This window comes from Rattus norvegicus, chromosome 4, assembly GCF_021556685.1.
Source record: "Rattus norvegicus strain SHRSP/BbbUtx chromosome 4, alternate assembly SHRSP_T2T, whole genome shotgun sequence".
NCBI classification, from domain to species: Eukaryota; Metazoa; Chordata; class Mammalia; order Rodentia; family Muridae; genus Rattus; species Rattus norvegicus.
Genome location: NC_141537.1, coordinates 154,665,125 through 154,681,553, shown reverse-complemented (window position 1 = coordinate 154,681,553; position 16,429 = coordinate 154,665,125). Strand labels below are relative to the sequence as shown.

Genomic DNA, 16,429 nt, shown 5'->3' with positions numbered 1-16,429 from the left:
CAGAAGGAAGGAGCCTGGTGGGCTGCTCATTGGAGGGCCTCGTAGGCCAGCTCTGTAAGCTACGGAATCTCACTAGATCTCAATAGGGACATCCTAGCAACAGGAAATGCAGACACACTACGTGCCATTTGGGTAACTCCAGAGCTTCCCACCAAGGATCTGAGCAGGAAGAGACACCCAAGAGAACAGAATAATTTCTTGGACAAATGTGTGCAAGTCTAGGAGCAGAGGTTACATCACTGCTCATCCACCTGCTCAGGTCCTCACACAACACCCAGTTACCCTCTCTTCTGTTAGCCCCATGGTGCTTGTTTTCTGTTTTGCTTTCTTGGTTCTTTTTTTTTTTTTTTTCTCGGAGCAGGGGACCGAACCCAGGGCCTTGCGCTTCCTAGGCAAGGGCTCTACCGCTGAGCTAAATCCCCAACCCCCTGTTTTGCTTTCTTAAATTATATCATCATTTGTTTGTGGGAAGCACAAGAAGCCCTGAGTGAGTGAAGTCACAAATAAATGTGGGCTGTCAGCCTGGGCACATCCATGTCAAGGACGAATGCCTCAGCCCCATGGGACTGGCAATGTTCTCTCTGGACAAAGGTCGGAGGGATGGATGGCAAAGCCTTCCTCTGGTCTAGGTGTGAATGTTGACAGTGTGTGCAGAAAATGTCCACTATAGACATGTCTTCACATGACTACTGGAAACTATTCCCCAACAGAGATTGTTCACCACATACTATAGATCCCGCCCCCCGTTTAACTGAGTACAATAGACACAGCAAGCTTCTGGGTGCCGAGCCTTCACCACCAGGGCTTCCAGTCCACCCAACCCCAGCTTTTCTGTCCCAGGATCCTTTCTTCCTTCATTCCCGAGTCTCTCCAGTCATGTCAGTCCCTGGAGCTGTGCTGGATGTGGCATCTGCGTGTGTGCACCATGTATACACATGCGTGCATGTACCACTGTGTGGTGACCGTGTGGCCAGAGGACAAGCGTGTAGAGTTGTCTCTTTCCCATCGGCTCCAGGATGGAATTCAGGTTGCCATACTGGTGTGGCAAGTACCTTTACCAACTCAGCCATCTTGCTAGCCCAATTTTTGTTCATTGTCAATGGTACATGGACTTTGAGCTCTCTCTCTCTCTCTCTCTCTCTCTCTCTCTTTCTCTCTCTCGGTGTGTGTGTGTGTGTGTTTCATGAATGGGGACTCTTTCTGTTCAGTGGCCTGGGTTTGTAAGGTAGATAGCTTTTCCCCAGAGATCCAAATGTTTTAGCCTCCTAAGGCGACATTTAACATTGTGGGCTCTTCCCAAGGCCATGTGTAGATGGAGACAATTGTTTCTCTCTCTCTCTCTCTCTCTCTCTCTCTCTCTCTCTCTCTCTCTCTGCAGTGCTGGGGTAGAACCTGAGTCCTTGCAAATGCTTTGTAAGAGCTGGGCCACTGAGTCCTATCCCAGTCTCTTGCCCTATTTCCTTTTAGTGGTGACCAAGGCTAAGCAGTGTGAAATCCGAGAGACTACATGGGTGGATAATCCAGTCCTGTGCTGGGGGGCTGGTTTTCAGTGCCAACTCCACCCCTTTCCCTCTCACGTGACCCCCTGCTCTCCTTCTGCCCCTTACCAGGTTTTACTGTGTTTCCATGGTTTTGGACCCCTCTGCTGGGAGCCCAGCCCCCAGTCCCTCACTCTGTACTCCATCAGTCATTATTGCCATAAAATAGTCATGGTTCCTAAATACAGCCCTGATAGCTCTTCTACCTATGTGGTACCTAGAACAGCTCCTGTCAGCCACAGAACCAAGCCTGGACGTTTTGTGGGTCCCTAAGGCCCCCTAAAATTGACCTCGGTGTGAAGGTTTTATTGCACCAAGAACTGGTTTCGTTTGTCCCCGGATTTTGACATTGTACCCCATTCTAGTTTGCTACCTTTTGCTGTGATAAACACTATCCAAAGGACTGGAGAAATAATTCAGTGATTAAGAGTACTTGCTACTCTTGTAGAAGACCTGAGGTTGACTCCAGCACCAAAATGGTGGCTTACCATTTTGTAACTCACACAGACTTACAAACAGGTACACAAACATGCAGACGACACATAGATACACAAATACATAGACACAGACACATACACACAGAAGAACAAACACAGACACATAGAGACATCCACATAGAGACATATATAGACACACATACTACACAGACATGCATACAAATACCAACAGATACATACACTGACATACACAATGAGGTTCACACACAGAACACAGATACATACACCATACACAAACACAGGCAGATACGCAAACACATACACACAATCACTGACATATACATACGAAAACAGAGACACACACAGACAGAGACACACAGACATACACACAAACACCAGCAGACACACACATTGACACACTGTGACTCACACACAGACAAATATACACAGACACACATACAAACACCAACATACAGACAGACACAGACATAGTCACACGTAGACACCATATACATTACAGAGTAGTTTAGAAAAAAGAGTGACTTCCTTCAGAAAACTGCATACGTGACATAAAAGTGAATTTAGTAAAAGATCACTATAGCTATAATACATACAATAGCACGCAATATACATACCCAACCTCCTTTAGAGAACAGAGTGCCAAAGACCCTTGGGATCCTGTCTTCCAGTACAGTCTGCATTCAAGCTGCAAGACTATAGGTGAGCTGGGCATTGGAGGTGAATGCATTTAATCCCAACCCTCAGCGGCAGAGGAAGGCCAACCTCTTGAGTTCCAGACCGCCTGGCTTTACAGAGTTAGTTCCAGGACAGCCAAGATTACACAAAGAGACCTTATCTTGAAGAAAAGTGGGGGGCGGAGGGGGGAGATTGAATATGCTGGAAGCGGTGGGGAACGGATACGAGAGTGTGCTCAGAACATCTCCTGCCCACTGAGGTATTTGTGTCCCAAAAATCTTAAATCATCATGTTAATCAGAGAGACCTGTCCGTCTGTCAATTAGTGGGGTTGTTTGCTTGCTTTTTGAGACAGGGTCTCATGTAGTTCACGTCGACGGAAACACACTATGTAGCTGAGGCTGGCGCTGAACTCCTGATTCTTCTGTGTCTCCCGAATGATGGGATTATATCGTGCAGTGTGTCTGTGTGTGTGGGGTGTGTGTGTGTGGGTGTGTGTTTGTGTGTGTGTGTGTGGTGTGTGTGTGTGGTGTGTGTGTGTGTGGTGGGTGTGTGGGTGTGTGGGTGTGGTGTGTGGGTGTGGTGTGTGTGTGTGGTGTGTGTGTGTGGGTGTGTGGGGGTGTAGTGTGTGTGTGCGTGTTTGTGTGTGTGTGTGTGGTGTGTGTGTGTGTGTGGTTGTGTGTGTGGGTGTGTGGGGTGTGTGTGTGTGTGTGTGGTGTGTGTGTTTGTGTGTGGGGGGGTGTAGTGTGTGTGTGCGTGTTTGTGTGTGTGTGTGTGGTGTGTGTGTGTGTGTGGTTGTGTGTGTGGTGTGTGTGTGTGTGCCTGTGTGTATGTTTGTGTGTGTGTGGTGTGTGTGTGTGGTGTGTTTGTGTGTGTGTGTGTGGTGTGTGTGTGTGGTGTGTTTGTGTGTGTGGTGTGTGTGTGTTTGTGTGTGTGTTTGTGTGTGTTTGTGTGTGTGGTGTGTGTGTTTGTGTGTGTGTGGTGTGTGTGGTATGTATGTGTGGTATGTGTGTGTGTGTTTGTGTGTGTGTGTTTGTGTGTGTGTGGTGTGTGTGTTTGTGTGTGTGTGGTGTGTGTGGTATGTGTGTGTGGTATGTGTGTGTGTTTGTGTGTGTGTTTGTGTGTGTGTGGTGTGTGTGTGGTATGTGTGTGTTTGTGTGTGTGTTTGTGTGTGTGTGTGTTTGTGTGTGTGTTTGTGTGTGTGTGGTGTGTGTGTGGTATGTGTGTGTGTTTGTGTGTGTGTGTGGTGTGTGTGTGGTATGTGTGTGTGGTATGTGTGTGTGTTTGTGTGTGTGTGTGGTGTGTGTGTGGTATGTGTGTGTGGTATGTGTGTGTGTTTGTGTGTGTGTGTTTGTGTGTGTGTGGTGTGTGTGTGGTATGTGTGTGTGTTTGTGTGTGTGTGGTGTGTGTGTGGTATGTGTGTGTGTGTTTGTGTGTGGCATGGAATGGCATGATCGAGGTGCACAGAGCACAACTTGTCAGAGTAAGTTCTCTCTACAATGTGGGTTCTGAGGATCGAGTCATTGGTCTGCACGTGAGACACCCTTACCTGCCAAGCCATCTCACTGGCCCTTCTCCAAGTCCTATTAAACTATGCTCCAGTTTGCAAAATCAGCAGTACATTGAGTTGGTAGCACAAGATGTACTTTTGTTTCGGTGAGCTGATATAGAGGGCGGCCAGAGGCCCTCAGTGGGGGTCCAGAGCTGATTCCCCACCCACCCCCAAAGCCTTGGCTTCCGTGTTCCTCGGAATAATTTCCTAAGCCACGCTCTCTGAAGGGCCGTCCATTTTTAAATGACTGTAATTCATCTTTTAAATGGATAAGAATTCTCCGTCTTCTGCACAGAATAAAACTTGCATGCACTTTTGCTTGGCAACCAGGGGAGAAAATAGTGCTGTTCCAAGAGGACTGCCTGGAGTCTGGGGACTCCTGGGGGCATTTATTCTCACAGTGTAGGTGCAGTTGGGTGTGAGCGGGTCAGTTATTTTTCTGTGGCACTGGAAGCTGGTGGACTGGCATTCTCTATTCTTGGACACATGGGACTCTGCACCTTGGGTCCATCTCCAGGGCTGCAATTGGGCTCCGCTCCTTCCGGCTTTACAGACACCCCTCCCCCGCCAGCTCCTCCCCGGGAATGCCAAATGCATTTCTCCTTTAACATCTCTACCGAGTGCCAGAATTTAAGTCTCCTCCCTTCTATCACCCTTCTCCCTCCCCTTCCTCCAGACACATTCGGGTTCTCCAGAGGCCGCTGCAAAAGGTGGTAGAGCTGGTAACTCTTCTTCCCGCCCCGCCACGGAGTTGCCTTTTTTTTTTCTTTTTAATTTTCATCTCTACCAACTGTCGAGGAAGTAGATCACACAAAGGAATGCTGTGCCTTAGGGCTAGGAGGATTCGCTGAGCAAAGCGGGAAGGAAGGATGGGGGCAGGGTAGAAGCAGAGACCCTTGGGAGAAATAATTAAGGCTGGCAGAGAAAGCCTGCGTTAATTGAGCTGAACAGGAGATGAGCCTCCAGGGATTCCTTCAAGAGACTGGGGTTTTCTGATAAAGTCTTCCTTACGTTATTACATTCATCTACACTTGCTATTAAAAAAAAAACCTTTTAAAGAATAAAGGCGTCTATGAACTAAATAGTGACCACTGGCAAAAAAAAAAAAAAAAAAAAAAAAAAAAAGTGACACAGAAAGTAGCTCGTCCAAAGCCAGGTTTCCCCCAAGGCACAAGGAAGCCATGCTGCATTGACTCCTGGCGTGGAAACGGCTGGCTCCGGGGAGAGGATGCTGGGGGCTGTGCGCCCATTTGCTCCATGTCTGCCCCACCCACTGATAGCTATGCCACAGGGCTGTCTCTGAATTAATAAGCATTTGTTTAATATTTCCTTTTGAGCTTGGGTATTCTTTCTGCAAGGAGAAAAGGCAGAAGGAGAAGGATGTTCGTGCACCCTGTGAAACTGAGAGGATTCACGGAGCTCCTCCCGACGTGCTAATGGGACCTTTTCTCAGTTTTGAACAGTTTCGTTGTGTGCTGTACAACACGGGAACACAGGAAATGGCCGAGAGCCACGATGTGCACGGAATATATGCACAGCCAAATATATTGCATGAGTGAAGTGATTTTATCCATCACCCGGACTGAGCCATAGAGTGGTGCCTAGAAACTCCATGTCTTTCTCATGGTATCGGGGCCTCCACATGGTATCGGGGATAAGCAGCGTCTTGCTATTCTGTGTGGCTTACACTGTGGTTCTCTGTGACTTGCTCTTCTGCGTTCTGTTGGTAAGATCTGAGTGTGGTCGCATGTAGCTGTTGCTTGTTCAGATCTATTCCTACACAATACTTCATTGCAACCGCAGATCGCAGCTGGCCCATCCATCTCCTGTCGGTGGCCAGAGGCTGACACAGGGCTGCTAACCTACTTACAGATATTTATTTATATTTATTTGTATTCAGCTGAGAGAGAACTCATGGACTGGTAAGTCTTGGAGATCAAGTGCAGGCTCGATGACAGGCAGCGCTCTACAACTGCTATTGACTTACTTCCTGGTGCGTCAGTAGCTACAGGGGAGGGGACAGCTTCATCCCCAGGAGCACAGCTCGGTTTCCATATAACCCTTTTCCTGTGGAGTCCATTCGTCTAAAGTGTACAGCCCGGTAGTACTTCGTGTAGCCACAGACCTGTGTAGCCACAGTCATCAGTAATGCCTCGATGTGAATTGTTGGTGTTTCTTTCAGTGATCCACACACGTGACTGTGAGGGTAAAAGCTGGTGCTTTTCGGTTTCTGTGCTAGAGCGATGGCTCAGTTTGCTTCTGCTGAACAGCTCTGAGTCCTGAGAGGTGTGGAAATGCCCTAGGCTGATTGGCTTAAGGTATCAGCAAGTAGAAATTTGTTATTAAGATACAAACTGGCGGTTGGGGATTTAGCTCAGTGGTAGAGCGCTTGCCTAGCAAGCGCAAGACCCTGGGTTCGGTCCCCTGCTACAGAAAAAAAAAAAAAAAAAGATACAAACTGGCAGGCTGGAGAGATGGCTCAGTGGTTAAGAGCACTGACTGCTCTTCCAGAGGTCTTGATACCCACTTTTATACAGTGGGCCTAAAACATCTCTGTTAGCTCCACGCTGCCCATCCACAGGCCCTACGAAGCACGTCAGAAGAGATGATGACTGCCCAGCATCCATTCTTGGACCACTACTGGCCAGGACAGAGCTCCTGAGGGTCCTCGTGTGTTCCTTGTTTCATGCACCACACGTCTGACAGACAGTTGGGAACAGCGTACATACCAGAGGCTTTTTTGTTTGGGCCTTTGATTGGTTTGTAGGGTTTGGGGTAATCTTCGATAGTTCAGTTGTATAAAGTGGGAACTTGGTGGTGCACAGGGTGGCTGAGAGCTGCTGGGGCCGAGTGCATTTTCCCTTTATGTTTCTGAGACAGGTAGGTGTGGAATTTGCAGCCCCTGTGAGGTCTGGACCTAGACAGCCTCTGGCCAGGGCAGTCAAACACAGTGATGTTAGCAGGCACTGGCTGCCAGTCTCTGAAACGATGCCCTCTGTCGCCCAGTTTAGCCTTGCTTAGACATAGGACCTGCAGAAAGATTTCCTAGGAGCTTGTTAGAGGGTGTGAGATGGGGAGCCTGGTATGAGGGGGCTCATGGAGATTAGGTGCTACCCATTGGGACTGTCTACTGCCCCGTGGGGCAAGGTGCTGGGAGGAGGATGGAGTTTGCCAGTCTGTGGTGGTTTGGCCAGGGCACCCAGAGGAGAAATGGTCTCCAAAAAGGACTGGGAGGAGAAACTGGGGATGTTTGGATAAGGAGCCCCTTTGAAGTTTTTCCCTTGTGTATCCTCTGTATGCCAGACCTGGACCCTCCCCTCCATAAAGCCATTACCTTCTGGAGCCAGCCCTATCTCTGCCTCATCTCTCTAAGTTTTGAGTTCACAGACCTCCGGTCCTGGGGCGGAGGAGGATTTATGGGGGTGGGGTGGGAGGGGGAGGGACATCCCTCCGAGGAGGCAGTGAAGCCGGTTAGGAAAGTTGGAGTTGTTAGTGGCCGGGGCTAGAGGCCGGGTCATTTCCGAGCTGGCTCTACATGACAAAAGCAAAGGAGTAGATCCCTCTTTGATCTGCTGCTTGTCGGCCCCACACACCTGCCTGTTGGTGCTCTGCCCCAGCTTAGACCTCAGGCAGGAAAACCAAAAGGAGTGGGGAACAGGCCTGTCCCAACTCTGAATCCTGCTCCGGCCACCTTCCTCTCTTAGTGGACCCAGGTCAAACGTATTTCCTATACCAACGGTCTAAAAAGCATTTGCCGCCCCCTCCTGGACAGTCTAGAGACCCAGACACTCAGGATCAGCGTGGTGAGCCAGCGTGGGACCACCCGGAGCTGTCGTGTGTGTGTGTGTGTGTGTGTGTGTGTGTGTGTGTGTGTGTGTGTGTGTGTGTGTGCGTGTGCGTGTGCACAGGCAGGCACTTGGTCGGTTGCTCTAGGATACCAAAGCTATTGTAGATTTCCAAATGTACAAGGTTTCCCCGGGGCGGGTGTGTTTTACCATCCAAGGCAAAGGCCGGAACACCAGTGCGTGGGACAAGGGAAGCAGCCGGACCTCCCAGAAGATTTGAGAGAAGTGGCCCAGAGCTGGTGGTGTCCAGATGCAGCATTCCATGTGGCCCTTCAAAGGCCAAAGTGTTGGGGGAGGAGACTGGCCACCAAAGCCTGCTCCGAGCAGTGAGACTCCTGCATGGCCTCGGAAGTGAAAGGCCTTGAGGTTCTTCTCCCTGCAATTACTCCTTAAGAGGAAACAAGGATTTGTGTACCGAACTTCAGGGCCGGAAGGATGAAACTTCCTATTTGCGGGTAGTCGTATCCAGCTCTGTAGGTGTTTAGTCCTTAATCCCCCACAAAGGGGAAGATAGAGAATCAAATCTCTGCACTGGAGTGGGTGTTTTGTGGGTTTTTTTTGTTTTGTTTTGTTTTTTTGTCCCCATCCTCCTGAACGCTGCTCTAGAGGGGCAGGTGTGCGTAATTGCTGCACTGGGCACAGTCTTCTTAAAATGGTCTCTCTTCGTTTGCTTTTCTAGCTTCGCCGCTCATTGTTACCTTGGGGACTGGTCCCTAGTAGGAGTCCCACAGGGTCATGTAAAGGGCTCAAGGCCCTGTGGTGAGCAGACACCCAGTAAGAAGTCAGGAAGGGCTGAACTTCTCTGGGGGACAGAATTTGCGTTCAGGTGTCCGCCACTTCGATGCCCACCTGCACAGCTCATCCTTTGAGCTTTTCTACACTGTACCCCTGGGCTTCCCAAGTCTGTGGCATTTGCATGCTGACTCCCCTTTGCTTCCCTCTCTCCAGGGAGCTCCGCTTTGGAAGATGTTGGTCCCTGGGCACTGGGATGGGTTGAGGCCGGCCATGCCCAGCCTGCTGCTGCTGTTCGTGGCAGCTCTGCTCTCCAGCTGGGCACAGCTGCTGACTGACGCCAACTCCTGGTGGTGAGTGAGAGGGCTGAGGTCTAGCCTGGACCCAACTCCTGGTGGTGAGTGAGAGGGCTGAGGTCTAGCCTGGACCCAACTCCTGGTGGTGAGTGAGAGGGCTAAGGTCTAGCCTGGACCCAACTCCTGGTGGTGAGTGAGAGGGCTGAGGCTAGCCTGGACCCAACTCCTGGTGGTGAGTGAGAGGGCTGAGGTCTAGCCTGGACCCAACTCCTGGTAGTGAGTGAGAGGGCTAAGGTCTAGCCTGGACCCAACTCCTGGTGGTGAGTGAGAGGGCTGAGGCTAGCCTGGACCCAACTCCTGGTGGTGAGTGAGAGGGCTGAGGTCTAGCCTGGACCCAACTCCTGGTGGTGAGTGAGAGGGCTGAGGTCTAGCCTGGACCCAACTCCTGGTGGTGAGTGAGAGGGCTGAGGTCTAGCCTGGACCCAACTCCTGGTGGTGAGTGAGAGGGCTGAGGCTAGCCTGGACCCAACTCTTGGTGGTGAGTGAGAGGGCTGAGGTCTAGCCTGGACCCAACTCCTGGTAGTGAGTGAGAGGGCTGAGGTCTAGCCTGGACCCAACTCCTGGTGGTGAGTGAGAGGGCTGGGTCTAGCCTGGACCCAACTCCTGGTGGTGAGTGAGAGGGCTGAGGTCTAGCCTGGACCCAACTCCTGGTGGTGAGTGAGAGGGCTGAGGTCTAGCCTGGACCCAACTCCTGGTGGTGAGTGAGAGGGCTAAGGTCTAGCCTGGACCCAACTCCTGGTGGTGAGTGAGAGGGCTGAGGCTAGCCTGGACCCAACTCCTGGTGGTGAGTGAGAGGGCTGAGGTCTAGCCTGGACCCAACTCCTGGTGGTGAGTGAGAGGGTTGAGGTCTAGCCTGGATGGTGAGCTTTCTTGGGTAATCAAGCTATGAAGCAGGGTCTCCTTGAGGGAGGGATCACACTTTTATCTGAGGAATACCAGGGGCCTGTTCCATCCCGGGAAGGGTTGTCTTCTCCTTTGAGCTCCAGGAGGCGAGGGTTTCCTGAGAAGAATCTAGTTCATGCGATCCCTCCACCCTCAGGTCTTGTATAAAAACCCTTCCTCAAGGTCACTCCCCTGTGAAGTGTTACAAATAGCTTTGACTGTTCTTTATCTAACAAGAATATTGATAGCACAAACGAGCCCCTTAAGTTCATGCTTAGCAACACACACACACACACACACACACACACACACACACACACGGACACACACAGGCATGCGTGCACACACTTGTTATTAAAGCTGAGGCAGACAGACCACTCAAGGCCATTAGTTCAAGGTCATCCTGTAGAACACAGTGAGATTCCCACACATGAAAGAGGTGTGTGTGGTGTGTGTGTGTGTGTGTGTGTGTGTGTGTGTGTGTGTGTGTGGCTGGTAGAGGCTGATGTGGTAAAAATTCCTACTTGATCAGTCTGAAGGCCAAAGTGGGCTTTGTAGGAAGAACCAAGTGCCCTCGTTTGTGTTTTCAAGGCTTCTGTGTTTGCCAAGCAGACACGGAAATGGCCCAGTCTGTGCCCGACTTGTGCTTGTATTCAGATGGCGGATCTGTGAGTCCCTCATCTAATTTAGCCCTTCGTCGGTTGTATGTGCCAGATGATGAGCAAAAGTAGCCCCTGAGCTCATGGGCAGAGACTTGGGGATATACAGAGGTGGGGCAAAGAACAGTTTAGGGTGCATGGCCACTGCGCACTTAAAGCAGTCATCTTAAAGGTACCAAGAGATCTGCATTAAAGGAATAGGGCACCCTGCATCAGCAGGGTCTGTACTCCCTACTGAGGGAGTCCCTCTCCCCACCCTGCTCAGCCTCTCCTGTCCACCCTCACCCTTTAAGACAGTTCAGATTTTTGTTGTGCTGTGTTTTGTTTTGTTGCTTTTTCCAGATAGGGTCTCACTACAGACCTCTGGCTGTCCAGAAACTCACTCTGTAGACCAGGCTGGCCTCAAACTCACAGAGATCCGCCTGCCTCTGCATTCCCTGTGTTGGGATGAGAGGCGTGTGCCCCACCACACCCTGCTCTGTCCCAAGCTCCCTTCCAAATCCTTAGCCAGAGCGGAGAGCGGGTGGAGTAAAAGGCGGAACCGCACTTTGGGGTGCATTCACAGCTGCGCCCTCTCCCTTTCTGGATTGTTGTTGCAGGTCGCTGGCTCTGAACCCGGTGCAGAGACCCGAGATGTTCATCATTGGCGCTCAGCCCGTGTGCAGCCAACTTCCCGGGCTTTCGCCAGGCCAGCGAAAGCTGTGTCAGTTGTATCAGGAGCACATGTCCTACATCGGGGAGGGAGCCAAGACGGGCATCAGGGAGTGCCAGCACCAGTTTCGACAGAGGCGGTGGAACTGCAGCACCGTGGACAACTTGTCTGTCTTTGGCAGGGTCATGCAGATAGGTAAGAGGAGCTTGGCTTGGCCACAGGACCGGTGACTTCCTGCCTGGTGCATTGATAGCATGAACGGAAGGCACCCACTTCATTGCTCCTAGGCTTGGAAGGTCACGTTGGAAGGGAGAGGGAGCCCCATGGTATTATAGGATAGCTGCATCCTTCTGTTTCCCTACCTCAGACCCTGGGGCTGTCTGTGACTCACTCTGAGGAGGAATGGAACCTCTGAGTAAGGAGGGAGTTGGTTAGAGACCCGCCTGCCAAGGCTGCCTTTGTCTCTCAGTGCTAGAAGGGCCTTTTAAAGAAAAAGAAAAAGAGCCTTTACGGAGTCTCAGGGGAGATTATCCCAGATTGTATGTTTAACATCTTCTTCACTTGAGCCCTCGAGCAAGGGGTGAAAGCTTGGCGCTAGATTGGTAATAGCTGTCATTAACCAGGCCCAGATGCAGGCCAGGCTTTCTCCTTTGAAAAGGGATGTAAGTGAAAGTGGTGGGGGAGGAAGGTGAGAGGTAAGAGGACCACCAATTGGGGGGGGGTGTCCCTTCTCTCCCCTCCCCTCCTGGGTCCTGCAGCTGGTGAAATCATGGCTGTCCTATTGCCTAGATGGAGGTGTGATCTGAGTCTAATTGTCCTAGGTCCTTTTGAAATGCAATTCTCCCCTCCCTGGCAAGAAATTGAGAAACCAGGCCCCATTCTACTGGGTCTTATCTCCAGGACCATAAAAGGAAGGTGTTGGTAGTCTTGTCTCCCAATTATCCCAGGACAGTGCTCCACTACCCTGCCTTCGGGAGGCAGCTTCCCAAAGTAGGATTCCAGAAGGCTGCCTGGGGCCGGTGGTGGCTTGAGATAATGAAGTATTCTATTAGGACCTCACACATGCCTTTCCCCAGCCTCAAACTGGAAAATGAAAACAAGGAGCGTCTGCTTGGAATGCTGCCATTGCCACTGGGGTCAACTCTGGCTATACAGAAGGAATGTACCATGCTCTGTAATGGCCTCAGGGGAAGTTTCCCCAGAAAGCTGGCTTGGGTTTTGGTGGGACTTACTTACTGATTCTTCAAGAGTCCTCTTCACACACACCCCTCTCCTTGGCACAGCACCTGTCCCGCTTAAGCAGTTGTGGGTGAGACCATGAGGTTGGTCAGGTTGGGAGTCGCAGGGGAGTAGCATCCTCCTGGGCCTGTTTCCCTTCATTCAAGGGATGGCGGACAGAGAGGCCAATGAGATGATGGCTCTGTCTGAAAACTTGCTTGCCCTGCAAGTGTGAGGACCTGGTTGGATCTCCAGCACCCACATAAAAGGCAGGAAGACATAAATTCAGTCCCCAGACCTAAATGTCACTCACATAGAGAGACGGATGCAGTGACACATGCTTGCAATCCCACCATTGGAGAGGCAGTGACAGGCTGGCAGCTGGCCCAGCCAAATCTGTGAGCCCCAGGTCCTTGTCTTAGAGAATACGGTGGGTAGCTCCCGAGGAACAACAGTCAGTGGGGTGAGGCATTTTGATGGGGAGCTGTCCTGGAAGAATTCAGAGACAAGATTGCCACCGCCATCTTTTCATTGTCTTGGGATTAAGACCCAGTAAAATAGCGCCCGGTTTCTCAGATTTCCACTGAGGAGATGCGCACGTACCCACACACCTGCACACGCACGGCGAGCAGGAGTGTCAGGAATAGAGACGACTGAGTCTGACTGTATAGTGGGGTGGCTTGTGCAGGGCAGGCCTCTTTACAAGGGATGCTGCACGTCTTGCTTGATCCACCTCAGTTATCAACAGGAGCACCTTGGTCTGCCTGGTTTTCCCCACTCTTCGTTTTATTGCTGTTTGCTGTTTGTTTGTTTTTTTTTTTTTTTTTTTTTCCCGGAGCTGAGGACTGAACCCAGGGCCTTGTGCTTGCTAGGCAAGCGCTCTACCACTGAGCTAAATCCCCAACCCTTGTTTGTTGTTTTTAAAACAGGGTCTCTCTACATAGCCCTGGCTGCCCTGGACCCTCTGTGTAGTCCAGGCTGGGCTTGAACTCAGAGATCTGCCAGTCTCAGCCTCCCTAGTGCTGGGATTAAAAGCATTTGTCGCCACACCCTGACTCCCACTCCTTTTTCTGGAGCCTCCCTGAAGGCTCTCCAGGTCTGAGAAGCTTCGCCCTGGGGTAGCTCCTGCTAGGATCCCGGCGTCCCAAGGCTGCCTTCTTAAAGCTGCAGCAAAAGTCATCACCAGAGGGCAGCAGAGCAGCTCAGAAGAGTGCTCTGGCTCTGCGGCTCCCTAGCCTCGCATCTTTGACATGGTTTGATTTTCCTTTCACATGTGACTGTTTCAGACACCCTCCAACCTCCAACCAACACGCACGCACACACACACATGCACACACACACATGCGCACACACTGCTCATCTAACCTGCAGTAGGGAACTGTCCTTTGCAAGAGATTTCTATCTAAGAATCTCTTACCCAGGACCCACGTGCTGCCCCGTGCAGTTGGCGCTGCAGGCTCTCAGAGTCTGGCCACACCCCTCCAGCAGAGGCAGAGTGAGTCCAGTGTGCTGGAGGACACGATCAGAGCCCAAGTCCCCGGAGGTCAGTGTGCGGCACCTGGTGTATTATATTTAGAGACAGGCATATGGTTTCAAGAAGTATTTGGGGAGGGCTGATTGGAATCAGAAGCGTCTTCGATAAAGAAGGGTGGGAGAAATGACACATGCAGCTTGGGAAAGGAACACAGAAAAGGCATGTTTCTTGTTTTCAAACACTGGAGAGCTGTCAAGTGGAAAGGAGATTAGACAGGGCTGCTCCAGCAGGCAGAAATTACAAGGAGGCGGTATTTTGGTTTCATACGAGGAGGAACTTTCTAGTGATAGAATTGTGTTTAAAAAAAAAAGGGAAAAATGATGAATAAACTGCTCTGAAAGGCCAGCGCTTTCCTGAGGAAGACAAGACACTAATTCTTGTAGAGAATGGAAGGAGACCCTGTGTTGGGGTGTCTGAGGTTCCATCCTGCTCCACCTGGCCTGTCAAGATTTGAAAGCATTTCTGGAACTTTCCAGAGATGGCTCACTTAGAATAGGGCCCAGCCTGCTTCCTTAAGAGCACAGAATGCTCTTTCAGAGGACCGGAGTTCCACTCCCAGCTCCTACATTAGGCTGCTCTTAACTGCCTATCCCTCCAGCTCCAGGAGATCCGGCGCCCTCTTCTGGCCTCCAGAGGCACTGCACTCACATGCATATTTCCCTACAAAGACATAAAGACATACACAATTTAAAATAACATAGTTTTGTTTTGAAAGAGCTTCTTGGACTATCTGACTATCCCGGCATTCATTGCTACCAGGGCAAGTGTCAGCCGTAGCAGCTAGATCACAGTGGAGCCTCCTACCAGTAGCTTCATAGGCTGTTCTGTTTACAAAAGACCGGGGCCGATTCCTTTTAGTTGTGTGTGAAAAGCTGATTCGCTCAGTTCGGTCTGATTTCTGACACCACCGTGTGGTGCCAAGGTAATCAAGAAGTAGAGACCACCCCAGACCTTTCCCTTAAGATTCAATTTATTGCTTATTTGTGTGTGTGTGTGTGTGTGTAGAGGAAGGCATTGTGTGTGTGAGTGTGTTTGTGTGTGTGTATGTGTGTGAGTGTGTGTGTGTGTGAGTGTGTTTGTGTGTGTGTATGTGTGAGTGTGTGTGTGTGTGTGTGTGTGTGTGTGTAGAGGAAGGCACTGGGTCCTCTGGGGCCATGGAGGTCGTGAGCCACCTCACATGGATGCTAGGAAGCAATCTCTAGACGTCTGCAAGAGCAGCAAATACTCTTAACTACAGAGCCAGCTCCCAGCCTTCATACCTTGTCATTGATTACAGGCTTCTGTCTCTCCACTCTCTGGGACAGCCTATGGTGTCCCCCTCCCATTGTGGAAACATGGGAGAGTCCCAGAAGGAGGACAGAAGATTCTACCTGGTACGAGAACAAATCCAGGAGACGTCCGTGACCTACCAGCAACCGCCACTTCTCTCAGTATCTGATCCCACACAAGTGTCATTGGTTATGTGTTTAAACAGCCTTAAGGGGAAATCATTCATGTCATATACAGTCCACCATTTAAAAGTGTGCATACAATTCAGTGGTCTTCAGTGTGACCAGATGTACAGCTGTAATCACTAATTCCAGAGCACTGTACTGACCCTCAGCTGTCACTGTCTAACCCCTGGCCCCAGCTAATCCATCTCTATGAATTTTTCCCATTCTGGACATTCCTATAAATGGGACCAAATGATACATAGCCTCTTGATGCAGGTATTTAAAGGTTCATCCATGTCATGGAATATATTAGTACTTTGTTCCTGTTAGTATTTCGCTGTCTGGATAGTGGCATGTTGTGTTCAGTCATCCTCTGATGGATAATTGAGTTATGTCTGTCTGTCTATCTGTCTGTCTCTCTTTCCCTCTCTCTTTGGATATTATGAATCATGCTGCAATGAGCAGCCACTGGGAAACACATACCTCTGTTTCTGTTGGGCATAGTTTTAGGAGTGGAATTTCTGGGTCATCTGGGGACTCCGTTAATTTCCAGAGCATCTGCAGCTAATAACATTCCCACCCGCAGTACAGTAGAGCACGCACCATGGGAGGCTTTAAGTAGATTTCTGTTGCAGTGAAGAGGAACAAAGTCGGGACTCCATATAGCAAATGACCAGTGACTGCAACTTCAGGTGTGGTTCCCTGATGCTCATGAACTGGGAGGCAGTGTGAGGCCCAAGAAAGAGAAAGGGAAACCACAGGACTATTCTAGACAATGTCGTCTAGTTCACTTTCTATTCCTGGCCTCTGCCAGTGCCCCACTAGACAGTGACAGCCATGAAAAGGACAGACACACAGATGTGTGACTTATGGGCAGGAGAAAAATAAAATTTGAA

The 16,429-nt window shown here is 50.4% G+C and overlaps 1 protein-coding gene across 8 annotated transcripts in view; it reads left to right on the top strand.

Moving 5' to 3' along the window:
• Wnt5b (Wnt family member 5B) overlaps window positions 1-16,429 on the top strand; it is a 130,267-nt gene that overhangs the window by 106,315 nt on the left and 7,523 nt on the right. For 7 of the 8 annotated variants that reach the window (XM_087656206.1, XM_087656205.1, XM_087656204.1 and 4 more), the window contains 2 exons: window positions 9,016-9,152; window positions 11,296-11,543. In XM_087656206.1, the coding sequence (XP_087512332.1) occupies window positions 9,034-9,152; window positions 11,296-11,543 (367 nt within the window). In that variant the 5' untranslated portion in view covers window positions 9,016-9,033. Of the gene's footprint in view, window positions 1-7,889; window positions 8,026-9,015; window positions 9,153-11,295; window positions 11,544-16,429 lie in introns of those variants that run through there. The other variant, NM_001100489.1, reaches the window with a different exon arrangement.